General features: G+C 35.2%; 2 protein-coding genes across 8 annotated transcripts; one reads left to right on the forward strand and one right to left on the reverse strand.

Moving 5' to 3' along the window:
• Nucleotides 1–24: 24 nt before the first annotated feature.
• LOC132274513 (SWI/SNF complex subunit SWI3C) lies at nucleotides 25–12168 on the reverse strand. Of its 6 annotated transcripts, none has more exons than XR_009470457.1 (11): nucleotides 11980–12168; nucleotides 11313–11867; nucleotides 10448–10983; nucleotides 4469–4832; nucleotides 4302–4375; nucleotides 2997–3136; nucleotides 2663–2709; nucleotides 2409–2593; nucleotides 903–1162; nucleotides 414–544; nucleotides 25–322 (listed from the first exon to the last, which is right to left on the reverse strand). XR_009470457.1 is itself a non-coding variant. In XM_059775804.1 (11 exons), the coding sequence occupies exons 1-10, from the start codon at nucleotides 11993–11995 to the stop codon at nucleotides 484–486; spliced, it is 2238 nt and encodes a 745-aa protein (XP_059631787.1). In that variant the 5' UTR covers nucleotides 11996–12168; the 3' UTR covers nucleotides 25–322; nucleotides 447–483. The 6 variants fall into 6 exon arrangements, 4 of the variants coding, with proteins under 4 accessions (XP_059631787.1, XP_059631786.1, XP_059631785.1 ...); XM_059775804.1 differs by having other exon boundaries at nucleotides 447–544; XR_009470456.1 differs by having other exon boundaries at nucleotides 447–1162.
• A 7360-nt stretch (nucleotides 12169–19528) lies between these two features.
• Nucleotides 19529–25553, forward strand: LOC132274515 (N-glycosylase/DNA lyase OGG1). 2 transcript variants are annotated; one of them, XM_059775806.1, is made up of 5 exons: nucleotides 19530–20406; nucleotides 22826–23036; nucleotides 24135–24384; nucleotides 24477–24594; nucleotides 25224–25553. In XM_059775806.1, the coding sequence occupies exons 1-3, from the start codon at nucleotides 19649–19651 to the stop codon at nucleotides 24372–24374; spliced, it is 1209 nt and encodes a 402-aa protein (XP_059631789.1). In that variant the 5' UTR covers nucleotides 19530–19648; the 3' UTR covers nucleotides 24375–24384; nucleotides 24477–24594; nucleotides 25224–25553. The 2 variants fall into 2 exon arrangements, with proteins under 2 accessions (XP_059631790.1, XP_059631789.1); XM_059775807.1 differs by lacking the exons at nucleotides 24135–24384; nucleotides 24477–24594; nucleotides 25224–25553 and adding an exon at nucleotides 23778–24128 and having other exon boundaries at nucleotides 19529–20406.
• The last annotated feature ends 2362 nt before the right edge of the window (nucleotides 25554–27915 follow it).

Consider the following 27915-nt stretch of genomic DNA (forward strand, 5'->3'; position numbering starts at 1 on the left):
CCTACCATGAACAACTATCTATCATCTAGAAAAATAGTAACTTTGCTCATTGGAACAAGTTGAAGGACCATCAAGTGAGGTTTACATATGACTATGAATCAAATTAGCAGAGTCCAGTATGAGAGAACAAGAAGAGATATAAGTGAAAACTCACTCAACTGTGAATTAGAACTGATGCTTCTCAACACATCCTAACTCACCTGCACCCTAGGAGAAGAATGATTAGCTTCATGGAAAGAAGATTTTTCGTGGCGAACGGAATAAATATTAAAACCATCAAATGGACCTTGATTATTCTAAAGTTCCTTGCACATGACATTATCTGTACAGCAAGATAACAACAGTTTAGCATCCTGGTCAAGTTATCTTCCTCATCTTTACAGGTTAAAAGATCACAATGAAAATGATCGTACGAAAAAAATGAAGACGGTGGTGCATGAACCAACCCGTTGATGGAACCTCCCTTGCTTGAAAAAAGCTGATTCATTTCGTGATCGATCCCAGCTGCATTCTTGGCTGCATTCCATACTGTCCCCAGTGGCTCCTATCCAGATCAAAAGTTGAGAATGTGAGGGAGACAAAAATTTCACAGCTTACCCTTATGATTCTATTTTCTTCCCTTCATGCGGAGAAAGAAAATTTTAACTCAATAAACCACAAAATTCCAAGGCTGAATCACTTTCTGTAATTTTCAACCTGGACCAGGGCTAGTCCCTGGTACCGGCCTCGACATCAGATGATTGGGAACAGGCTGGGCACTTGCCGCAGCATCAAACATTACATTAGGAGGAGCCGACGAGGATGGGTGTAAAGCTGAAAGAGGCAGCCGCGGCCCAATTCCATACATGGGCCGCTGTGACATGAAGGGCATGCGAGGATGAATTGATTGATTGTTGCCATACCCAGAAACGAATGGCTGTGAGGGTGAGGGTGAGCCTGAGATGACTTGTTGCCTATTGCTGCCACTGCTATTAACCATAGCAGGACCAACACCTGGTAGGCTCGTTGATGGAGTTACTCCAGCAGGTCCATACTGAGTTGATATCATGCGGATCCGCTCAGCAGCAATTCTCTGCCTTGCTCTCTCCACCTGTTCACACTCTTTCATTAACAAGGTCTCCACTTCTGCAAACTGCCTCAGCTTTAGCTCTAACCTTTTCAACTGTATCAACCACAAAGAATAAATTTTAAAAAAAAGTAGTGGGAAATTGGTTTGTTTAAAATCGTGACCACATCAGAAAGACAAAACCATCATTCTAACAATTCTAGAGTTTACATGCCCCGCCCCCCGCCACAACCCCAGGAAAATAATAATACTAATAATAATTAATAAATAAATAAATAATTAGAGGACCCAAGGTTTACTAGACCCATAAATAAATGAGGAATGAGTTGGATGATCCTTGGTAACGTTATTTCAACCATATTAAGATAGGTTGGGGGAGATAAATATATTTACATGTGCCCCTGTAAAAATCTATATTTATTTTTATGTTATTTAATTGGAAAGGTAAAAAAACTATAACTATAAGATAATGGTTATAATGACGATTACGATAACAATATCTCTAACTTAAAGGGACATTGCTCAATTCTAGTTCCATGACAGAGGGAGGACTCAAGACATACTTAGCCTTTAGTAGACTCGAGACACACTTAAACCTTTGGTATTTCAAAAAGTGGATGCTTGAACTTGCACCAATAGCAGCCAGTGATATTCAAGGTTAAACTGCTAAACTAGGCAACTCCATATTTCATATTCCACGTTAAAGAGCATTACAATGAAAAAGGGGTAAGGGGGGACGATAGAAACAAGCCACTCTTTCCCATATCCAACCCAATAGCTTGGCTCCTAAACCACTTTATATCCCCACTTGAACCTAAAACAAATCACAAAGGTAACCATTTGCTGGTCAGATGGTCCAACCAATCCAATCAAGCTGGACTCAAAAAGGAAAATAGAAAAGAAAAGAAAAAAAATTAAGAATGTGACTTTTTGGTACAAGTCTCGGGGAAAAAAAATATATCTAATTTAAACTAAAAACATAAATTAACAAAAAAAAAATAAAAATAAAAAATAAAAAAATAAAAAACATACACACACACACATGTTGAGAACTCACTAATACTTTGTTTTGGAAAATTTAAAAGCCAATCAACTTTTTAGTAAGGAACCTTAATCCTCGAACATGGAGCAGGCAGATCAAATTGCCTCTCTCAATCAAAACAGGGAAAAAAATTGAAGAAAATTTTGCATGTTTCTCAAGTTTCTTATATGTAGATAAACCAGTGGAAACCAAAATAAATGAACTTGAAAGTTGACAACTTATCAATAAAGACCTTTAATTATTGGAAGAAGGCAAAAGTTTCAAAACATTCCAAAGAATAAGAACATCAGAAAAGTATACCTGATGATTTATAATATTAGCAGATAGCCTTTGAATTTCACGTTCTTCATGATCCGCGAACAATTTTGCCTTTGTTGCTGCAGCAGAAAGTCCAGTTTTGACCGCAGCGCTCACTTTTTCAGCAGATAATGGAGTAACATCCCCTTCATCTACATTACATGGCCCTTGAACTACTGAGCTTTCTTCTGCAATTTAATAACTATGAATATTTGAGGAAGAAAAATCTAACAAGAATATCAAAATTGACAGTCTACCTTTTTGCTGACTTGAATTGGTAAGTTCTCCACGATAATTCCCTTCCCTGGCATGCATACAGGTGGAAAAAAAATCAAGTTTGTTTTTCCAAAATTGTGAATTACAAAACTTTTAAAAATTTATAGTGAGGCATGACAATGTAATCTTCCTCCCTATTTCATAGCCATTCTTACCAGTAGAACAGAAGCCATACTTGCTTGGAACTGACAGTAAGACGACACAAACACTCTTTTTGAGGCATGCTATTAAAGACTTGGCAAAAGTCTATGAAGACTGATAGAACCAGAAAGAAAGAAAAAAAAGGAAGCTTTAAATTTTTGCCATTTCACTCACCTATTACCAAACCCAGATCCTTCCATCTGTGTAATACTTTTAGAAGCAGCTAAGCCACTGTCCTCAGACAGTGCCGCCAAGGATGCATGGGCACAAGCTGCGGCAACTCTTGGTCCCACAGCAGAGGCCAAAAAGGCAACCTAGACAAATTTTTCAATAGTTAGGTCAGCATGAGTTTAATCAAATAAAAAATGAAAATTCATCTACGAAACCATCAACAAGATAACACTAAAAAGAAAATAGAGAACATTATTCATTAACATAGGTAACTGAATAGGCATATTCAAATTACAGGCAAACGCCAGTTCCAGGCCAATTAAAACATCTTGCGGAGTATAAAGGACCCACAATGATTTTTTTATTTTAATTTGTTAAAACTTTGTGCAAATAATGCCAAAGGTTATGTCTGTATCTAGTTTACCCCTTCCAGCACCCTTGATTAACGGGAACCCACTGATAACGATCCTAATGACACTTTTCGTTAGGCACTTCATTTCCAACTATAATTTAAGGATTGTGACCTGCATACGATAAATACATTAAGATAACTAGAAAATCTAATTCGATACATTTATTTCTCCAGAATTCATAATCTGTCATCTTACTGGTCTAGGTCATAATACACTGGAGTCTGAGACCTTATGCCAAAGGAATCAGGTTGCATGAACTTTAAGGATTGTGGCCTGCATACAATAAATACATTAAGATAACTAGAAAATCTAATTCGAAATATTTATTTCTCCAGAATTCATAATCTGTCATCTTACTGTCTAGGTCATAAAACACTGGAGTCCTAGACCTTATGCCAAAGGAATCAGGTTGCATGAACTTTAAGTACATGATACGCTGGAATCTGTCAGCTTATTGGTCTCATTTTCTTTCTTTAACATTTTATGCCCCCCACCCCCCCGGCAGGCCCTTTTCTTTCCCTTAAGCGTATACATGTAAAAAGAGGTTAGGGTCCCAATCTTGATATCATGTTCTTATCGTGTACAGCCTCCATAAATGAAGACCAGTTTTCAAAATAAGAAATCATATAATTAGATAAATCAAGCCCCAGTGGCTTTAAGCACATAATGCAAATGGTCTACCTTTGTCCTAGTGGCTTTGCGTCAAGGTTTCAAGTCCAGTACAGAGAAAAGAAAGGGAAGGAGAAAAAAACATTTGTCAAAATAAGAAATCAAAAAATTTGATAAAATCAAGATTTGCAAAAACCAGACTAGATCAATTGCAATTTGTGTGCTGTAAAAGCAAGTACTTTGATTTATAAAAAATGTGAAGCAGAGTTTTAGTAAAATCACCTACCAGGGCCATAACCGGATTTCCAGACTGGGCAAACGGGAGCCTGCTTTCAGGATCAGGGTCTTGGAGGCAGGATCCTACAGGAAATGATGAGAAATGCAAAGACCTACTGTTACAAACACATCACTATTTAAGTAAAGGGAAAAAAACTATCAGAGCATATATAACACCTGCTGAATCCCCATTTGCACTTGAACGTGATCTTCCAGAATCACCCGTCCTTGACAAATTTGAGGAGATGGGTATGCTTGGAACTTCAATATTTTCCAGAGGGGTATCCTCCATGGGAAGACGGATAAAGTGAAGGATGCACTGTGCTTTTGACTTGGTACCAACATGCTCCGCAATTTCATTCCAGTTCTCATTGTAGATTTCCATTGCCTCAAGCAGTAGTAGTGTTTCCTGGTCACTCCAACTTTCCCCGTCCAGATCAGTATAGTCATTTGTGGAATCAACCCTGAAAAAGTCTATGCTTGAATGACCAATAACAAATCTTCCCTCATGGAAGCAATCCACACATAGTAGTATATCAACCTGTCAAAAAAGATGCTGCTTAGCCATTGAAGTGAAAATGAAGTAGAATGAATACATTCAGACTCCAGATTTAGCATATAAATCCATTTCAGACCTACACCCTCTCAGATAGGATGACACAGGATAAAAAAAATCTTGTATGTACATAGTATACGGTATATCCCAGGTGGAATTTTTTCTTTTTTAAGCCACGTAAAGGATGACTAGTTCGAAAAAGTCAACCTGCGTTATCCTAATCATATATCATTAACAGTAGCAACTTCATCAAGAAGTCCTTCAGCCCGTGGGACCTCAATATCAGCATATATATTATCCTATAGCAGCTATCCCAACCCAAGTCATATTATACATTGATTTTCTGATAACCAAATAAAAACTGTGCAACCCAAATAAATTCCAAGTTGTATAATTCATACAGGTTAGGTTCCAAGGATCACTAAAAAAACAGGTCAAGTCTACGTAAGACATAATTTGTGATGTCAAAAATACCCATAAGATAAAACAAGTCCTAGCCCACACATTAACAAATTAACAATAATAAATTGTTATTCTGTTGTAAAAATCACAAGTGTAAATTATGCAAGACAAATATATTTTGAGGCTTTTTCTTTAACTCCACTAATTGATTAGTTATCAAAAGTTCCCACTCACTCGTTGGTTATGAGTTGTAACATGAGACTTAAATGACTTGTACATTGGTTCAACAATGTCAAGGTTGTTAATGAACTGAGTTAACTGATATACTATTACACATTTAAATATGTAAATGAGTGTCAATTCAATAAATAATAATAATAAAATTAAAGGGCCTGCACGTATGCTGACATATAAGTATATACATAAACAAGTACTTAAAAATATTAAGATTGGGCTGTACATATCCCCATCCAAGTTAAGTGTGCAACTGAATTAAATCAAGTGACGTGTGCATGTATGTACAAAAATTTCTTGAGAAATCAAATGTATGAGTGAATTTATGCGTGTATATATGCAAAATAGAGTTCCAAGTCCATGGCTATTAGATCAAACCAGGCTTAGCCTAACACGACGAGGTCACCCAAGAGTATATGAGTCAAGCTTGAACATGTTCAGCACAGCTTGCTAGTGAATCTAACCTTACCTTTTCTCAGTTAACCATGAGAGAGAAAGGGAGAGAGAGAATTATTTGCATAGCCTTCACTTAGCAATTGCAATTAAAATACACCAAAAATACTAACACAACTGCAGGTATTTGCCCATCGATATGGCAATATGACACGTCATAATCACAAATTCCCTTTTCTAAAGTTCTTTTTGATAAAGTACGCAAGGTTTTTATGCAGCTACAACTGCAAGGAAAATACATGAACCATCATAAGAAGTTGAGCCCACCATTGCTCCAACCTATGTCACCTAGATCCTGATACAGATGCTGGGAACAGGTGTATCTATCTTCTAATATCTAACATTCTAAAATTTGGGATACACCAACAAGGATAAGAAGTGTTGAAGAATCTGTAAAATAAGAGTGGGTACTTGTTTAAAAATATAAAACAAGAGAAAGGGTAAATTATAGTGTGTGTGTGATTTGTGTCATTGTAAGAATAAATATACAAAAGTGTGGGGTAAATAGAATTTTACTTTTAAAAATACAAAAACAATTATTAGGGTCTTTCTTTTTATCTTATGGGTGAGGGATTAGGGTAGTGACTCAGTAGCGCATAAAGAGAGTTATTCTAGTCTTTTCCCACCATTTTGTGTTCTTTTAAGCCTTATGCCTAATCTCGCAGCAATTACATTGATTAGTCAGCATAAAATGACTAAAACTAAGTCTTTTAGCAAATCGGGATCACTAACCAATAATAAATATTAATCTAATAAAAATATAATAGACAAAACCAATATTATAGAAAAAATATTCTAATAAAATAGAAGGAAAATGTCTTTTATGTATAATTTCATGTTTTCCACAAGCATGCCAACAACAATAATCACTGAACAATTAACTTTTCCGGGGGTATCTGACTCCAACAAAGACAAATCACAAGAAAAGTACCTTCCAGCAAACTTTTCAACTCTGTTACAAATGCTAATAAAGGGAAGCCATGAGAATAGGTCAGTAATTTCCCTTTTTCTTTCCTTCCCTTCTTAGTTGTCCTCTTTGTCTTCTTCTTTGCTAGTTCAAAGATAGTGGTATAATACCATGACCTACCGGTCCAGCACCTATGTCCAAGTTGTGTTGTGTTGACACAAGTACCCCATGGCAAACTAATGAGTCTGGTAACATACGCTCCAACTTAAAGCCTCTGATAGCATCTAAGAAACCAAGCTCGTCCTCAGCGTGATTAAGCTAGATGATTTTTCTTGTATGAAAATTAATACCCAACGATGAAGCATGGATACTTCTAAAAGGGGCCTTCTTCAGATACTTATGGATACGTGTTTGATGCTTCCTAATTTATCCATGATTTGAAATTACATATTTCTAAGTATAATAGCACAGTGTAATTGTTATTGAAGAAAAACAAAGGTTATAAATACTTGGACTTTATTCAAAAAAGAGAACTTGATACATAATGGGAAAATTTCATGTCATAACTCTTTTAAAAGGTAGTATTGTTATTTATGACAAACAATTATCAATTTAAATTTATACATAATAACATACATATTTTAATTTTTAAACATATTACATAAAAATAGTATATCTATTGTCGTGTCCTCGTATTTGTATCAGAATTTTTAAGAATTTGTTATAGTGACATGCACGCATTGCATCGTGTTTGCATTCCATATCTGTGTCCATGCTTCATCAACACTCAAGCTTGAGATATCCACAAGAACCTTGTCATTTTCCAGTCCCAACAAAATAAAATCTCTAGTGATCTACCAACAGGCCTGTGGCCTAGCGGTACAAGGCCCCTACTTTTCAAAGGAAGGTCAAGATCTCCTGTTAACACAAAGGGTTCGAGCCCAATAACGCGGGGTGTGTATCACAATTATCTCGAAAAAAAAAAAAAACGAAGAAGAAGAAATGAAATGAACAGAAAGACAAGGCCTCCAATACGAGAAAAGATCAACCACAATAAACTGAGGTTCCAAAGAAATAGAAGTCCCGGTATGTGAAGGTCATGGAACCGAGCTTCTCAAACTTCCAATTAATAACCATTCAAGTGTACATGACAATCCTCAAAACCCTACATATCATATTCCCATTTATTAAAATAGGCCTAGGCGCCTCGATAAGAATTGATTTCCTTTAACAAAAGTCATTTCCATAACTCTTCTCAACAACAAAAGGTAGCCTACTACAAATCAAATAAAATTTCCAATACATTAAACTTTGAAGAATAATGAATTGATTTCCTTTCTTGTTACCCAATAATTAACAGAAAAATGCAAATTCTTTAATTTAAAGCATGGTGGAAAGATGCAGTCTCAAATTCTAAAAGTAATATTCATATTAAACAACGAATACAACATCTTACGAATCAAATAGATAAATGTTCAAGCTGTAAGTTCCTTATGACATTACAGGCACTTTTAGGGGACCTATAATCTAATTTGATATTAAGTTTTATCTTCATGCATTTAATTTTTTTTTTTTTTGGGGACCTATAAAACAAAGAAACAATACACAAATCAAGTGGGAAATCCCCCCTTCACCCTATACCCCAACAATACGCAAACAATAACCAGCATAAATCTATTTTAAGATAAGTAATGAAATACAACCCCAAAAAGACAAAAGAAATTAGCGTCTTGGAAAATAGAAAGACATGGTAATTTACTATAATATTTCTCAGAACTGATCCCAAAAAGGACAAAATTTTGCATCAAGGGCATCCTAATGAAATAATGAATACGGAACAAGAAAAGCAGTTCCTCATTTTTTAAGCATTAATTAAAGTAACCATTTGTAAATGCTCGCACAACAACAAAAATTGTCCATTAATCAATCAGTTTATGAACAGGATTCTGTTAGATGATAACATTTTTAAAAGCATTTGCACGACCAAACTAATTATATTAGCCCACAGTGATTTACATGTAATTGTACATCTAAGTCCATCATTGTAAAGGGATTATCACAGAATTACAGTAATCAATCAACCTATGACAAATAAATCCTGCAGCAGTGGCATTTCATGATATAATACTCAGATCGGATAGCATTAGTTGCGATTGCTTCTCCAATTTGTTTTTATTGGGCCCCATTCTTTTCACATACTTCAGTACTTGTTAGCTTCAAATCATTTGCCACATGGAAAAGGAAATATTATTTTCTAGAATGATCAACTGCGCTCCTAAGATAATGTAACTTTCCCGTATTTGATCCACTAGAACAGTCATCAGCTCATCATCCTCGCCTTGATCCAATTGAATGTGAGATCACATGAATTTTCTTCTAACCCTTTCTATTACAATCCAATTGGATGTGGTCAATGTCAATTATGTGACTTGTGTCATTAATTTTCTTCTTATCCTCTTCTATTACAAGTTATGTTTCCTATTATATATAATATCTAAATTTCTCTCCACATCACTTCCCCGGTGTTAGGTTTAGTCTACCTATTTGTCGTGTACGTTCTATTTTAACTTATTTTTCTTTTCTTATTTGTGCTCTACTGATCTACATTGTATTTGTCCATACCACACCTATATCCTATTATTTTTTATAATTAGTAGGTGTCACTTCTAGTATCTCCCAACAAGTTGATTAACATTCATAGCCCTTCACATTCTCATATCGTTGGTCTCACATTCTCATTTCAACGACATCAATGTGTTCCTTATTTTCAAATAAACAGAATTCTGCCCTAAAGAATAGCTGGACTAATCCTGCAAAACTATGACGTCCCACATCGCGTGCGGGGGAGAAGTTGTTGAAACTTATATGTGTGGACACCCCTTAACAATGTAGACACCTTTTGAGCAAAACCAAGAGCACTGAGATGAGAATGAAGCAAACAATATCTACATAGGTTGGGCGGGTCATGACAAATTGTATCAGAGCCAATCCCCAGCTGGAAATGAGGAACCTGCACAAGCCCATGCAAGTCAGACCTGGGTCCCAAGAGGGGGGTCGATTGGGACGTCTCACATCGCCTAGGGAGGAGAAGTTGTTGAGACTTGTATTTGTGGACACCACTTAACCATGTAGACATGTTTGCGGAAAATTGTGAGCACCAAGGGGAGAGTTTGCAAGGTGGACAATATATCTACATGGGTTGGGCGGGTCATGACAAAACCCATTCAATATCCTATTATTACGTAACATACCTTTTTGTTTCCTTTACCACTTTAGTATGGATTAGACTTATCATTCCAATACTATGTTCTTAACTTGCAATTTTTTCTTTATGATTTTCCTCACTGAATAGTCTTTCAAAATTATTTTTCCATCTAAATGTCTTTCATCATTGAAGAATTAATTTAGAATCATGTGATATATTTGTTAAATATAATACGTCCTAACAATTTTGGAAGTCCATTAGCCTTGGTCAGCATTTTCAAAATGTTCAATTGGACTTCTTAACAAAATTCATCTGAGGAAAAGAAGTAATAAGTACAAAAATTATGAGATAAGCATGATAGAGAAGAAATAATGGAGTAGAAAGAAGTACTTCATTCACCTCCTTTTGTGACTGATAGAACACAATGGGCACGGGCTGATTACAATAATTGCATCTGCTTTCAGATAATCGTCCTCTGATTCTGCTGTCCAGATCAGAAAGCTCATCACCTTGACATGACAATGATGGATAAAGATCCTCCGCCTTGAGCCGGCATTTTGGCCTGTCAAATTGTATCAAGCTATCGATAGACTTTAAAGCAGCCGATGGCACTTGAACCTCGCCATTTGAATCCTCCCTCAAATATGATCCATCATTCCGAGGCTCATGATTCAGAGCAGCAGCACAGTAATTAATGACTCCCCAGTGATCTAGAAAGCGAACAATTCGAGTTAAGTCATCATTATCAACACCACCTACCACCCCATGGCAATCAGCAACTGATAGCCTCTTCTCTGGATTTTCCATGTATTTAGCAACAATTCCATTCCGACATTTCATGTATTTTTCCGGTGTATGGTCTGCTGACTTGCCCGAGAAAAAATGTGGCACTACTTGTCTCTCCAATCTATGCACTGTATTGGGTGAAAACCAATCTAATTGAAAAAGAAGAGCCAACAAAAGAACAAAAAAGTTAGCTCCCAAAACACACACAGGAGAGATTGCACAACATAGCTCAAAAACATTAATGTGCACCATATAGCTCCAAACCAGACTGCGTATTGAATCACATAAAAAAATACACAAATACACAGAGAGAGCAATGTGCTAAAAGTACAAAACCAGAACAATTATAAAAATAAAATTAAAACAACCTTTGCATATTAAAAAAATCTGAACCATAATCAAACCTGAGTGAGCTAAATTAGGGTGCACAGAGAGATTTAGAGCAAAATTAATCCATAGAGAGAGAGAGAGTAATTACCTGCATGCATTGGCACAGCATGAACTCGATCACTCCCGAACCGCTTCACAACGCCCCGACCTTCCATAATTGCTGGCGGCGTAATAACAAACGCCGCCCCAGATGACCCATCAGCTCTCTCCGGCTCACCCACCGCCAACGCCGGACTATCCGCGGGCACGGCGGACAACGCCTGGACCTGCCCGTACGATATGTTCTCCAAAACGACGGCGCTCTGCTGACTCCTACTCTCTCCGCACTGAATCGCCCTCTCCAAAGCCACAATTCCCAACACGGACGAGTGGGGACGATTCACTACGTGCTTGATCGCCGGAGGGAAGTCGGAGATTCGAACCCCACCGCCCGACAATACCTCGCTTTCACGGCCGATTGGGGGTGGATCGGAGACTCGGTTCGAACCCGACTGGGGATTGGGTTGGTCATCGTCGAATTCGTGTTGTTGCTGGTGTTCGAGGTCATCTTCGTCTTCTTCCTCGTCGTCGTCTTCGTCTTGGGGCTTTTGCCTTCGGCTGACTTGGGGCTCTCTCTTTCTCTTCCTCCACCTGTTGCGAGTCTCTGTTAAAGAATACATAGCAAGATTGAGACATTTGATGCATATATATATGTGTGTATAAATAGATAGAGAGAGAGAGAGATTTAGAGAGAGAGAGATTTAGGTTTCGTTTACCTGCGGAAGCTGGCATTGTTGAAGAATTTTAGAGAGGGAGGGAGGAGAGAGAGAGGGGTTTATGCCGAGACTTGTGGGGTTTGTGATTGGTGCAGTGGACGGGGGAGAGAGAGAGACTAAGAAGCTCTTCCTTCGCTGGTGAGTTGTGGCTTCTTTTCTTCGGCTTTGTTGGGGAAAATGTTAATTCTCTCCTATGATTTACACCTGTGAAAGTTCAACAGGTGAGTGTAATTTGTACGCGCCCACTGCGCGTGAATCATTTTGCTCGTGAGATAGGCACGTGCTCAGAATGATGTCCTAGGCGTAGCCTATAATCTCTCTTTTCCCTTTCCTTTTCTTCGTTTCTGTTTTTTTTCCTCCACCCTACACTTTAAAAATCTCCCAATTGTTTCTTCAAATATTGTGCTTAAAACTAGTTTAAAAAGAAAAAAGAAAAAATCTTAGATTTTATCGCATTTTTAAAAAAAATGGTGAGTAATACAATGACATAATATTTGTTATGGCCATGTTTTAAGTTTGTGTAAAAAAATGGTGAGTAATACAATGACATAATATTTGTTATGGCTATGTTTTAAGTTTGTGTAACGTCAACTTACTTTGTCATAAATTCTAGCACTCTTACGTGTTAATATCATGCTAAAATTCTAGTTAAAATATGAGAATGCTCTTAAAAAGTATTTTTTTGTCAAAAGAAAAAAATAAGTATAATAATTATTTAACAAATTAGGGTCAAAGCCAGACTAACATGAGATGTTAGTATTTGAAATTACATGGGAGGTACCTGTTATTCATGTTATCTACAAGGAAGGTAATTGTAGTTATTCCTAATAATAAGATACACATGTCATAAATTTTGTATTTGGTTTGGTATCTATGTGATTGGTAGGGAGTTTATTCCCACAATATATATATTTTAAAAAGTAAACATATTGTTCCCACAATATTATCAAAAGAAAATTGTGATTTATAATTGAACAGAACCAGTCTTTTATCATTTATTCCATATATCAACAGTCTTGGTCCTCGGTCCTAATTTTTAATTTTTATAGGAACCATTGAAAACAGTTTGATTTTGCTTTGGCTTGGAACCGAATCAAATAGAATCGCATGCATCCATAATATAAAGAGACTTTCACTCTTATTTACTAAATTACACTAACTTTTTTTAAGGTTTCATTAATATATATAAACTTTTCCTCTTGTTTGCTAAATTACACTAATCTCTTTTAGGGTTTCATCAATATATACAGACTTTTCCTCTCATTTGTTAAACTACACTGACCTCCGTTAGACTTGTCAAGTTTATAATTACGTTTTTGTTCTTGTATACTACAATATTAGGGTAGTTGGTATAGTGCTAGTTATACCGGCTAGCAATGCTTTGTTAGATTGCTAGCCACATCAGCAATTGTGCTGATGTGGCAAGCTACAGTATATTGCTATATTTGAGCCACGGTATGAGTTAATTGATATCTATTATTTTATTATATCTTTTGTATTTTTTTTAATATATTTAATATTTTGAGTAAAAAAAATTAAAAACGTATTTTTTTTTTTTTGTTTGTTTGTATTCTTTAAAACGGCTACTTTTTCAACCACTTGATTTTTTTTTATTATTATATATTTGAATGGAATTCTTTTAATACATTTAAATTAATATATTTTCTCATAATTAAATAAATAAAAAATGCATTACATATTTTCTCATAATTACATAAATAAAATTAAAATGCATTACATATTTTCTCACAATTACATAAATAAAATAAAATAAAATAAGACATTACATATTTTTCTCACAATTACATAAATAAAATAAAAAAAGGTATTACATATTTTCTCACAATTACATAAATAAAATAAAAAGACATTACATATTTTCTCACAATTAAATAAATAAAATAAAAAGACATTACATATTTTCTCACAAATAAAAATAATTACATATAACCACCACCTTGATTTAGTTTATTTAAGATTTGATTTTATTGTTGAATGATCCATGCCTTTGATGCTTCTGTTGGAGCCTTCGATGGATCTTGACGCATTATATCTCTTTCAAACTCCATTTCAGCCCTTATTTCTCTCGTTTTTATTTCTAACTGTTTAGTTCGTTCTTTCTCTAAATTTGATTCTATCGACAGCTGCTTAGTCCATTGTCTCTCCATGGAAAGTTGAAGTCTCATTTGCTCTCCTTCCACACCTGTTTCACCAAAGATGACGCCTTGTGCTGTTACAGCTTCCAATTATTTAAGAATACTTGTTTTAAGAGATGGCGTTCTCTTTTTACAAATCATCCTTGCTTTTTGTCCCTCAGGACGTGACATATTCAAACCTTCGGTATCGACTGGTGTATCATCATCACTAAGATTTACCGACCCTGGAGTTAATACTGCAGGAGTTGATGAACCTGGTGTTGTTGGAGTCGATTCAAACCAATTTCCTGGCTCATTCATATTAAGATCAACACCTCTTTTAATTGGTCGTCTAGTTGGATTTTCGTTAACGTTGTAATGCATTTCTCATTTTTCCGAATCCCAAATAACATTCCAACAATGCTCGTATTTAAATTTTTGTTTCTATTAAAGTTTATATACTTCTATAACAGTATTCATTTATAAAAAAATAAATAATCATTGAAATTAATAAGTTGGATTAAAATTAAGAATAAAAAATATTGTACAAAGTAAAAACTTACCAAATCATTCTCGCTGTAACCACTGATTGGATTGTCGTGGACATTTTTTTAGTATGTAGAAAATTTGTTTACTTCACGTTGAAAGTTTGAAAAATGGTTCATCAGAGTACCGTGTGATCTTTCTTCGATCATCGTGTCTCCCAATTGCCTAACCCTATGAGCATGAATTCGTTCCTACAATGTACCCTTGCTTTGATTTATACCAGTCACTGGATCTTCACCAATCATGATTCATGCTTTGCACAATTCTATGTATTCTTCTTCGGACCAATTCCCACCCTTTTTTCTTTTAGGGTAGCTGTGATTAAGAAGATTGAGATGAATTTTGGAATTGAGGAGTGTATGGGGGTTGTTGAGATGGATTTTAGAATTGAGGTGTGTATGGAGGTTGTTTAGATGGATTTTGAAAATGAGATGTGTAAGGGTGATTAAATGGATTTTGAAATTAAGGTGTGTATTCTGAATAAATTTTGTTTTGGAATTGGGGTTGAGATGTATATTCATAATGGATTGGATCTTGAAAGTGCCAACCATAATTGAATTGAGATAGTATTTTGAAGTTTCCATATTGGTTAAAATGAGGGTTGTTTAATGGAGGTCGCTGATCCATTGAGTGTCGAAGGATGATGATTTAGTGAAATAAGCGTTGAAGGATAATGATTTAGTGAAATGAGTGTTGAAGGATGAGTATTTAGTGAAATGAGTGTGGTATTTATAGAGATTGTTGTATACCCAACAGCTATATTCCCAACGGCTTTATAAACCACTAATTTACTCTTTTGTAATTGCTCAAATCCATTTTCTCTTCTTTCATTCCTCAAGTCCCTTTTTATCTTATTTGATTCCTCTACCACTTTTTCTTTTATTTTAATTCTCAACTTCTTTATAAGAAAAAAAAAATGGCATCATCATCACAATCATTTCGAATCTCCGAATATGATTCTTCAAAGAATTCGTCAGATTCTGATCGGGAGATGGTTTATCAATTACATCATAAAAGGATCAAAACGATTCTGGGTATTTTTATGCCTGAGAATCTAAAAGCATTATTTTAACCAAAGAAGATACAATATATTAAACATGATTGGGAGGATGCAGCATAACAACTCTGGAAAGATTATTTCACTGAAAATCTTGTGTTTCCATCTGAATACTTTCATAGACAGTTCCGAATGCGACGATAGTTGTTTATTCACATTTTGAACGATATTACAACTCATGATAACTTCTTCAAACTGAAGCCCGATACTATAGGTCGTATGGGGTGCACCCCTATACAGAATTTGACATCAGCAATATGTATACTTGTCTATGGAATTTAAGCGGATCTTTGTGATGAGTACATAAAGGTTGGAGAGCACACTGTGATCGAAAGTTTGAAGAGATTTTGTGATACTGTAATTGCATTGTATGCGGAGCAGTACCTACGCTCGCCAAACGAAAGCGACATTACACGTTTACTTCGAAAAAGGGGAAAAAAGAGGATTTATAGATATGCTTGGCTCTATGGACTGTATGCATTGGGAATGGAAGAATTGCCCTAAAGGGTGGCATGGCGCACACAAGGGGAGAGATCATAAGCCTACCTTTATATGGAGGCGGTTGTATCAAAAAAAATTGTGGATCTGGCATGTTTTCTTTGGTATGGCTAATTCACACAATGACGTGAATGTCTTGGATCATTTCCCAGTATTCAATCATATCATTAATGATACAATGCCTCCAGTTAATTACGAGGTGAATGGATATCACCGTACGTTGGGGTATTATCTATTTGATGGTATATACCCTAAGTGGGCAACTTTGATTCAAACCATTCCGCACCTAACTACTGGAAAAGAGAAGTTGTTTGCTCAAAGACAATAAGCCGTTATGAAGGATGTTGAACTGGCATTTGGTGTGTTGCAGATAAGGTAGGCTATAACGCATGGACCAGCATATTATTGGAAGAAAGAAGACCTGAGCAAGATAATGAGAACGTGCATCATATTGCATAACATGGTCATAGAAGACGAGGGCAACACTAACATTTTAGAATGGACACCTCAAACGGATGAGTCGGTCTACCTTCCACGGTACAATCAAGACCGATCATTTTTGGCAGTACACATCTCCACTCGCCTCAGCAGGATTCGCAATGCAGAAAACAATGGGGATCTCATGGAGTATTTGTGGAATAAATTTGGCAATGAAGAAATTTAACGATAATATTGAGTAAAATGTATTTCTTCATATTATATGTTTGTGATGAATAAAATATTATTTTAATTTTTTTTTTCTTATATATTTGTTGACAAATTTTAAAGAAAAAAATTATCAAAATCATAAATATATATATATATGTATATATATATATATATATATTTACAATAAAATTAAATTACATATAAAAGGAAATAGTAAAGAAAAAAAACAATTTCTAACAATATTATTTTTTTTAAAAAAAGTTCATATATATTAATTTGTTGACAAATTTTAAAAAAAAAATTCATAAGACAAAGAAATAGAAATCATATATATTTATTTGAAAATAAAAAATAAAATAAAATAATCAAAATCATAGATCATAAATCATAAATCATAAATCATAAATATATTTTTTACAATAAAAATAAATTACATATAAAAGGAAATAGTAAAGAAAAAAACCAAAATAAAAAAAGGGAAAAGGGCCGTTGCAGCAGTTGTGGGCCCAGTCATGGCTCGCGACACCATTGTTATCTGTTGCTATGTCTTTTGCTATTTTTCGTGTGGGTTCCACAAATTGCCAGCCTTATACCAAGCCAAACACTAGCAATACATGACTTCCTAAAGGCATTACACTGGTTGCCCTTAGTATCCAATGATATAATTAAAATTTAAAAGTTATAAAATTGTTGATATTATTATTTTGGATAATTTACACAAACTTCTCGTATGATTTGCCATAATTATAGAGACATTCCTTCCTGGTTGAGAATTTATTCGGATCTTCTTTATTTTTGAAAATATCTGAACTTCCTTTCTGTTAGAGTCAACGACGAAAATTTATGACCCCAGCTACTATTTTTACTTAAAGTTTCTAAAATACCCTTGGTTATATAATTTCATATTATAAAAGATATATGTGTGTGTGTATATATATATATATATTTTCCGCCATTGATCAATTATCCCTGTCCTTTGATTATCCTGCATCCATTTGATCAATTATCCCGCATCCACTCAGCTCTTTCAACCTCAATTTCGATACCCAAATCATAATTTTGCATTTCTTCAATTACCCACATGGTAGTTTCTTCAATTTCTGAAATTGAGAGTGTTTTGATTATGTCTTGTTAAGTAATTGTTTGTTTGATGCCCAGATTGTAATTTTACATTTCTTGAATTACCCAAGTTGTATTTTTTTTTTTTAGTTTTTGTACAACAAAGTGTTGTGATCTTAAATGGGCATGTCTTGGCAATGCTTTTTTAGGATACCCAGATTGCATTTTTTTTTTTGGTTATTGATTGTGATTTTTTTGTATAATTGAGATCGAATGAGGATTGAGAAGATAGATGTTGATGGAAAGCTTGAGTATTGAGAATTGCAGAAGGAGATAGAATAAATAAAAAAAAAAAAAAAAAAAAAAAAAACTCATTCCGGCAGGAGGGCCACAATATTTCCAGTGACATAGTTAAAATGTTAAGATAAAACGCCATGCTCCAGCGATGAAGTACTATAGCCTTGATGATTTTTGATAGGCATGTGACTATATGAGACTTTAATATCTTTTCTATTGGGGACAAAAATAACTTACCTCCATACCTAATTTCTTCACCCAGGTAGGGACGTCAAGAGGCAAGCACTTGCATCGGGGCGTTTACTTCCGATCATAAGACGGCGAGTCCACTCGCAGTGAATTGAACAGTGGAGCTGCCGGCATCCCTGGTGTCGCCGGCACCGATGCCGTCGGTGTATCTGTCTCCGATTCTGGTATTCTGAACTTTTTTGTTTTTGTTTTTGTTTTTTGTTTTTTGGGTTTTGAGATTGAGGTTCTAAAGGAACCAGAGAGAAACAAACTTACTTGGTGGCCATGTTTTTATAAAGATTTAATTAAGGAAGAGAAAAAATGGATAGATCCAGTTTCAATGCAAACACAAATTAATACAAGAGAGTGACTAATAGAGGCTTAATGAAAGATGGGTTTGACTGTCTTTCATATAAATGAGCAGAAAAATAAAAATATAATTAATTTTTTTTTTTTGGTTTTTGAAATTAGGTTCCAAAGGAACCAGATAGAAACACAATTACTTAGCGGCCGGCCATGGTTTTTATAAAGGTACGTTCAATGAAGAGAAGAAGATTGATTGAGCCAGTTTCAACACACAAACCTTAATGAATTGCTTTGACTGAGAGCTCAACTATGTGCATGGGAGAAAGAGAGAGAAAAATAAAAAAAGGGATGAATGGAAGTGTGTGAGATTGAAAGCACAGGAACAGGACACACAGATACGGTGACGTTGCAACTCTGCTGTTGCGGTTGTGGCTTCGGCTTCTCCGCCAGCATTTTCTCTGCATCGTCAACTCTCAGATCCTCTCTCTCTATCCATATATATATGTATGTATGGTATTTTCAGTCATTTATCACATAAATTTGAGGGCATTTCAGTAATTTTGACAGTTTAGTTAATGTATTTGAGGGTCCGTCACACATAAGGGATTTCGTGTAAGATATTTTCACAAATAGTAAAAATTCGGGTAAATTTTCAAGCAACAGGAAAAATTACTGTAATTATGATAAATTATAAGAGTGATTTAAGTAAATTATTCTATTATTTTTTTATTTAAAAAATATATATATATATATGAAGGGAGATTCTGTAATTTACCTATAATTTAATTTATTTTTTTTCCCCAAAAACCAAATCCTAACTCCCAGTTTTGTCTCTCCACCCCCTCTCTCCCATGAGCCAGAGAGCTCAAATCCCTCCAAATCAAGCAATCAATTTATGCAATCACTAAGACCACTCTTAACCATGAAGAGACAGAGACCCAAGCCACCACTCACCCCTCCTTCGACCCCTCCAACCCCGCAAACCCTCCACAGAACTCTCCATTCCAACACCACCCCCAAATCAATCTCACACTCCATAAAAAAACCCAGAAACATCCTCACCAGTCTCAAACCCTCAAAATCACCACAACCCACAAGGCCATCCTCACCAGACCACCAAGCCCTCAAATGGGTGCCTCTCAATATCGGAAAATCGGAGCTTTTCTTGCCTCTCACTTTCCCAACTGGTCAAACCTTCAGGTGGAAACAAACAGGGCCTTTTCAGTACACAGGCGTTGTCGGGTCCCATTTGGTGTCCCTCAAGGAGGTGGATAATGGCGATGTTGCTTATTGTTTTCATCACACAGCATGTGAGGAGAGTGCTAGGTTGGCTTTGTTGGATTTTCTCAATGTGGGTATTTGTTTGGGTGATCTGTGGGAGGCGTTTTCGGCTTCCGATTCGAGGTTCGCCGACTTGGCGCAGTGTTTGGGCGGTGCTCGAGTGCTCAGGCAAGACCCACTTGAGTGCCTCATTCAGTTTCTCTGTTCATCTAACAACAATATTCGGAGAATTACTGGGATGGTCGATTTTGTTTCATCATTAGGGAAGTGTTTGGGGACGGTTGAAGGTTTGGAATTCCACGAATTCCCATCTTTGGACAGGCTATCTCAAGTTTCTGAGATGGAGCTCAGAGAGGCAGGTTTTGGTTACAGGTTGGGTTTTACTTATTTCTTGTTTAATTGCCCTGTTTTTCTGGTTTGTGTCAATCTCTTTCTTTTGCCTATAAGCTACATTGAAAGTAACAATGGTACTTGAATTAGAACTTAGAGAGATATTCAGATATTGGGCTTTTTACTCGTTAAATTTGCAGATATTCCTTATGGAATACTTGAAGTTATTCAATTAGCTTCACATAATGGGAATGCAGAATGGTGATTGCATTTACTTTCCATGTTTTGTTGTTTGAAATTACTATGTCTGTTAGAGTTTTGATTAAAAAAGTTGCTCATTTTTCCCAGTCTTTAAGGTGCTCACTTTTTTCTGAAGAGCAATTGCGGTAATATGGTATGTTGACTTAATTAGGGAAATGAGATTTTAAGTTACATTGTCAAAAAATCAATTTGTGCTGGAAAGGTAAACAGAGGAGCTGTTTACTTACTAAAGAGATTAAACTGAAAGTTATAGAGAGAAGAAGAAAGATTGTGTATAATTTATACAATTTGGAAGAAATCTATGATAGAATCTATGGTGATCTATTATAGTGGGTATTAGAAAGTAAAGGAGTTATGAGTACAATTTTAACATCGATAGAGGATGTGTATAATTGAATTGTGACTTTAGTAAGAACAGTTGTGGGGGAAACTAGTAAAATTTTGATTTATGTAGGCTTATATCGTTTATCAACATTAAGCCACATCTTTAGTCAGAGACAAACTCGCAAAAAAATATACACGCTTTAATCATCATCATCTTTGCCTTCATCTGAAACAGTATCCATGGCGTATAGTCATATACCCTTTAATGAATATGTTATCTAAATTGATGGAACTAAAGATATGATAAGTACCAAATTAGAGATCTTGAGAGAAGTATTAGCATCAGGAGGATTTAAGATAAGTAGATTTAGGACTAAATATATGGAATTTAACTTTAGTAAAGTTATAAATACAAGTAGGGATGTAGTGAAGATTGAGGATCAAAATATACCAAAAGGCAAATCATTTTGTTACTTAAGTTCAATTATTCACATAGGCTAGGAGATTGATGATGATAGTAGTCACATAATTAATTACCTCTAAAATTGAAAGGTGAATCTACTTATCAAAAATAAATAATAAAAAATTGAAAGGTGAATCTTATGAAACAGTAATTAGACCAATTATACATTTATAACTTAATGGGACAGACTTAAGGCAGTTAAGAAACTACAAGTTCATAGAATGAACATATTGAAATGCATATATCCAGATGGATGTGTGACAAGAAAAGAAATGACATAATTTGAAATGAACTCATCCTTGAGATGGTTGAAGTATTTGTTTGAGATAAAACGAGAGAAATTAATTTAGATGTTTTGGTTATGCACAGTGAGGATCGATAGCTACACCAGTGAGGAAAGGTGACAGAATACACAGTAAGGATAATGTTAAATGGAAAAGCTAAAACTAATATAGGTTGAGACTAAGAAAATGTATCATAGTTTTGCTAAGGTTATGATGCCCTTTATAAAGCGGAAAGGTGAACCAGGATTTATTTAGCCAGCCCTCATTAGTTGGATAAGAGCCTTTTGCTGATTTGAGTTCATATTAATATGGAATTAAGACAAACTTGCCATTAATCTGGGTCCAAATCAAGTTGAAAGTGAATCCCGAAATTTTACTGATATGTTGTTAGAAGTCCATAAATCTATTATCATAAAGCATTGCATCTTCAGCTTGACAGATTTCATTGTGGCTCTAAACCAATATCCAATATTAAATTATTGGATTTTATTGCCTCAATGATAAATTTAGTTCCATTGTAATTTTATTTAGCATATCTGGCACTATTCCTTAGACCTGGCTTCCTAGCTTTATTCCTTGAGTCCTTTTATTTAATATAGAATATTCCTTGTATTTAGTCTAATGATATATATATATACATATATATGGATATTCAAATCTATGTCCTGAATCACCCACCTCAGTTAAGAAATAACTCACTCTTTGCTGTCTTTCAGCTGTAATGATTCTCTTACAAGCATTTTTAGATGTACAAACCTGATTAAAGGTTGTTGCTTTACTTTAGGGGTAAGTATATACCAGATTATATATCTGACTACCCTTACTAACGGGTGCAATTTCACTTTGTATTTATAAATTATTCAACATTTATCAGAATAGAGCCTTAAACAACATGTTATTCAGGTCCAGAAAGTTAATAAGTAAATCTTCATGATAATATGATTGTGCATAGGAGGGCTGATATATGTATCTTTAACTGTTTGGAAAAACTGGAAATCCGTTGTACCATAGGTATACCTTTTCAATTTATGGTTGAGTATAGAAGTCTTTGCCACACTAAATTATATAGTAGGTTTTGCATCTAATTTTGGTGTACCATATTTTGGTTTTGTCTTGATAAAATGAGCAGGGCTAAATACATAATTGGCACTGTGGATGCTTTGCAATCAAAACCTGGTGGAGGTGTGGAGTGGCTAATGTCTCTCCGGGAATCAGATCTATCAGAGGTGATAGATGCTCTCTCTACTCTACCTGGTGTTGGTCCAAAGGTGGCAGCCTGCATTGCTCTCTTCTCACTTGATCAGCATCATGCCATTCCAGTTGATACTCATGTGTGGCAGGTGAACTTTCCAGTGTTGTATATCTACTAATCCCAGAAACATGCTTCTGCGACTACATAATGTTGTCACCAATACAGCACTATATAATGTTTCACTTCTAGTTTGAAGTTTGACCGCATGGTTTTGATAAGAATGCTGGCTTTATCCTTGATGTTTGTGACTCCAAAAGTCCAGCCATCCAAACATGATTTTCGTATTTGTTGCTGGAAAAATGATAGGAACAAAGAAGGGAATATGTTTCCAAAGTTCTTTCTTAACATTGTTTAAATTGGCATATACTTGTTCCAACGGAACTTGGTTGCCCTTTTTGAAGCTCTCCAAAATACACTTGAATGAGATGGGTTGGTTTCCCAATCAGGCTAATCAGCCCCTTGTATAAGATAGTTTAGTTCATACTCCAGCCCAAGTCCATCTGCCTTAAGTCAGGTGTCCCTTGCTTACTCGCATATATGCTCAGTTTGAGTCAGGCTGACTTCCACTTTGCTCAGTTAGTTTATATGTTGACATATATAAGCCAAAACAAGTAAAGATGTAACATATGGATCCAAAATTGTATGCTTACTTATCCGAAAGAAGTCCAAATTTAAACCTTGTACAAGGTATAAATTCTCATTTTCATGTATGGTCTTGGCTAAGTTGAAAAGCACTAATGAAATATCAAAATGTTTAGAAGGAAATAACAATGCTGATATTTTCAAAATTCAATATGTTAGAACTGAATTTCTCTTTCTGTTTCTACAGAAATTGCTTGTATGAAGATTTCAGTGACATCATCACTGCTAATTTTCTTACCAGTTAGTTTGCGTTGGTAGCATGAAATCTAACTTGCCATTCACCTAGCTGTTAATCTTGAAGTCAAAGGTCAGGATCATGAAAGCAGTTAGTCTGATGATTCCTTTTTATTGGATATTGCTCTATTAGTACAGCACAGTGCTCGACACTCTGTAAGATATGTGTATTACCATGCAATTGTAGTTGTTTACCAACCTTTCCACCAGCAATCACCATACACCTGGCATTCTTTATTATTTGTAGTGTTGTATACACGAGTTCCTAAAATGTTGACGTGCACATGTTTTGTTGCTGGGGTTGAGCAAGATTGCAACTAGATATCTCATCCCCGAGCTTGCAGGTGCCCGGCTGACACCTAAACTTTGCAGTCGCGTGGCAGATGCATTTGTGAGCAAATATGGCAAATATGCTGGTTGGGCTCAAACCCTGCTTTTCATTGCTGAATTACCTTCACAAAGGGCTCTACTACCCTCAAGTTTTCAAACGACAAAGGAAAAGAAACCTGCTAAAAGAAAAGATGCCAAAACAGTAGTAGCTGAAGCATAGCCAAAAAAGAGTAAGACCTTGTAATTGGAATTTGGATGCTTAATTATTATTTGTTTTCATTCATTAATTCTAATTATTGTGTATACCACGCTCTTGCCGAAGGCCATGATCTACAGAAGGAGATTAGAGAGGAAGAGGCTTGTAGAAGTTATAATGCCTTGCAGGAAAGGAGTATGGAAAAATGATTCTTTCTTGGTGGAATTTGCGATACTGGTTGGAGGTAATTTGCCAAACTACTTTTTTTTTCTTCTCTCTGTTGCTTTATCAATTCTATTCATCTCTGCTCAATTTTTTTGGCTTTTTTGAAAATCCCCCTCGTCTTTAATTGCCTTTGCTTTTGAGTATATTTAAAACATCAAATTTTCATAATGTTATGTTGAATATACCTATTTAAAAGTTTCTAACACAATGAATGAAAAGGCCCGAAATAGGATTGTTCCATCTGAAGGAGGGTGAAAGCAAGGAAGGAGCATAGGATTGTTCCACTCTAGTTTGGTTTTCAGTTGGACCCACGTTTGTCAGGGTGGCGTGGCTTCGAATTCTTCTAGTTGGAAGACGGATTTAAGGCCCGAAACCATCATGGTCCAATCATGTATAGCCAGTTTATCATGTAGAGTTAAAAACATCTAGCTCTGTTTAATATTTAACCATAACAATATGTTCACTGTGGTTGCTTCAAGTGCATGAAGAGAAAATAGGATATATATCGAAATTTTAGATTTTATAAAATGTTAATTGCTTTCTTGACAAGTGAAAACTTGTTTCCTACAAAATTTGTTAGATCCACTGTTATACACTTCTTCCTGAAGGTAAAGGAGCAATAACCATGTTTTTTCTGTTCAATTGCAGATTAAAGTGGATGCAACACGGAAGCAGGTGGCATTTCGTGAGCATATTTTACTTCAATCTCATCCTCCTTTCGCAGCAGATTTTCTGTATTGAGCTAATTAAAATGTGATATAACTACGAGCTAAATTTGTGCAAATTAGACCTTGAATATGGTCAAACTGTGTCATATGCAGAGATAGATATGCATTCTGAACTCTGTAATTCTTTTAATTTAATACACTCGACGAAGCACTTTTTTTCTTTTCTTGTTTTTTAAATATCCAAAACTGCATCTTCTCACTTTGTAAACTGTTAATCCTATTAGCGATATCTTCTGTCATCTTATTGACCTGTCTTGCTAGTTGAACGCCTATTTTCGTGTTATATCTATATTCATGCTCATGTAGCAAATATGATTAGTCCTTTTATTCAATATTTAGCTTCCATTTTTGTTACTTTTGGTAAGTCTAATGAAAGGGTGTTATTTGACAAAATGTGCCAGAGGTATGTTTGGGAGCGCCGAATGAATGAATGGCTTGAAATTGGAATGGGAGGAAATTTAGTTCAATAACCTAAGGGTTTTTTTTTTTGGAAAAAAATGAAGGATGCTTTTCGAATTTAATTGTCCAAGATGGGTATTTTCGTCAAAATATATATAATCATGTTGTGGCCTCTTAGTGTGTGCTTGTCCAAATGCAGTATTGGGAATTTGGGATAGTGTGGCATGTTCAGGGCTGTTCCAATTTCCAAACACAAGATTGGGATTATCTCTTATCCTCCTCCATTATATTTCCCATTCCATCCTGTCATATATCCCATCCTACATAAATAACATTTTTATCTGAACTTGCAAACACATCTTTAATAACATGGAATTATCAGGTCTGATTCTAAATTTCTTTTCAAATACTACTAGTTCTTATACTTGAAAACTGAAAGATCGAAAATAATATTTGGATTTTCTCAAATTGGGTTCAAGTTCTGAAAAATGCAAAGTCCATCAAATTTTAAAAAGAAAATTTTTTTTTTGGGTGAAAACCAGCTTGTATTTAAAGAAAAAGAAAAAGAAAAAATGAGAATTCATGTGTTGATAAGGTAGTGAATTATGGAGGAATTTTAAGTGTGGCTGTATTGTCCGAGTAGTAAAAGGTCAGACCTTTCAGTGCCCCACCCTATAATGCCAGGTTTGAAATCGGTTGATTGGTTGTCAGAATTTATTTTTTTCCCTAAACTTGAATCTGAATGGGTTGATATTTTACCAAGGACAAGACTTGCCTACCGGTGAGTAGGTGATCCCCAATGACCGCTAATGTGGTCTAATTATAAATGTATAAATAGTTTGTAATTATAATAGGGTTGATTTCACAAAACTCTCGCTACTTTCATTTTTTGATCTTATACTCCCAATCTATTTTAGAAAACTTCCAACACTATAAAATTTGATCACATTGCCCCAATTCTCTTACTGAACAATTAAGTTGTGGTTAAATTATGAAATTAACCTTCTAATATACCAATTTGTTTAAAAAAAGAAAAAATCGACATTTTGCAAATTATAGAAATAACCTTGGTGACATTTAAGTAATCAGACACAAAACGACCGTGTTTTGATGTGCAAATATGTTGGCACTAAACGCAGTCGTTTTATTCACCTTCGCCCTTTTCTTTGTGTGTGCGTGTGTGTATATTATACATAATGAAGAATCTGAAGGAGTGACCAACATGTTAGTGGCCTAGTGGTATCAGCCTCTTACTTCCCAAAGGGAGATTATGGTTCAAATCTTAGAAAAGATAAGTGTGTGTGATTATTAACTAGGAAAAAAAAAAAGAATATGAAGGAGTGGCTCACAAACACTAGTGATAAGAGGGATGGAAAGGGACTAGGTTTTGAGGGTGCATATGTGTGAGATTGTATGCTTTTCCTTATTCAATTTCTTTGTGTTTTTCATTAAAACACTGCGTGTTTCATTCGTGGGTCAATGAAAAATCTTAAGGAGTGGTTTATTCGAAGTGCTTGCCTTCAACTTTGTTAGACAGCATCTCGAAAGGTATGACTTTGTTAGTATCCTCAAAACCTATGAAGTACGGACACGGATACGGGTACGACACGGACACGGATACGGGTATGACACGACACGGCAAATTTCAAGAAAATAGGACACGGACACGGCAGGGATACGCCTATAAAATTATATATATATATATATATATATATATTCAAAATATAATTACTAAAATCTTGTACAGATAAATAAAATAATAACAAAGAACAGAATCAATTTCAATAATTTCATCTCTGTTATAAGAAAAATATAGACAAGACAAAATAGAAAATAAATGAAAAATAAAGTTGATCCAAATTCCAAACGAAGATGTGCAGAAGAGACATAGCTATAATGAACGAAATATGTATATGAATAACTTTCAGTCTTTCACAAAATTTTGTTCATATAACTTATATATATATATATCTTGTTCATGAAGAGAGATAATTGAAGAAGAGGAGAGACCGAGAGAGGAGTGAGAGAAAATAAATTTTGTCTCACAGAAGTGTCGGACCGTGTGTCCGAGCCTCGGACACGTGTGTTCAATAAAAAATAATATTTGGACACTTTACAGAAGTTTCGAATACGTGTCTAAGTCTTGAACATAGGTGTCGATGTCTGAAAAGTGTCTGACACTGATACAAAATTCTTGTAAGGAGTGTCCGTGC

The sequence above is a fragment of the Cornus florida genome, unplaced genomic scaffold (genome assembly GCF_030987335.1).
Source record: "Cornus florida cultivar Cherokee Brave unplaced genomic scaffold, ASM3098733v1 CherokeeBrave_3.0.0_Hap2_Chr09, whole genome shotgun sequence".
Lineage (NCBI taxonomy): Eukaryota > Viridiplantae > Streptophyta > Magnoliopsida > Cornales > Cornaceae > Cornus > Cornus florida.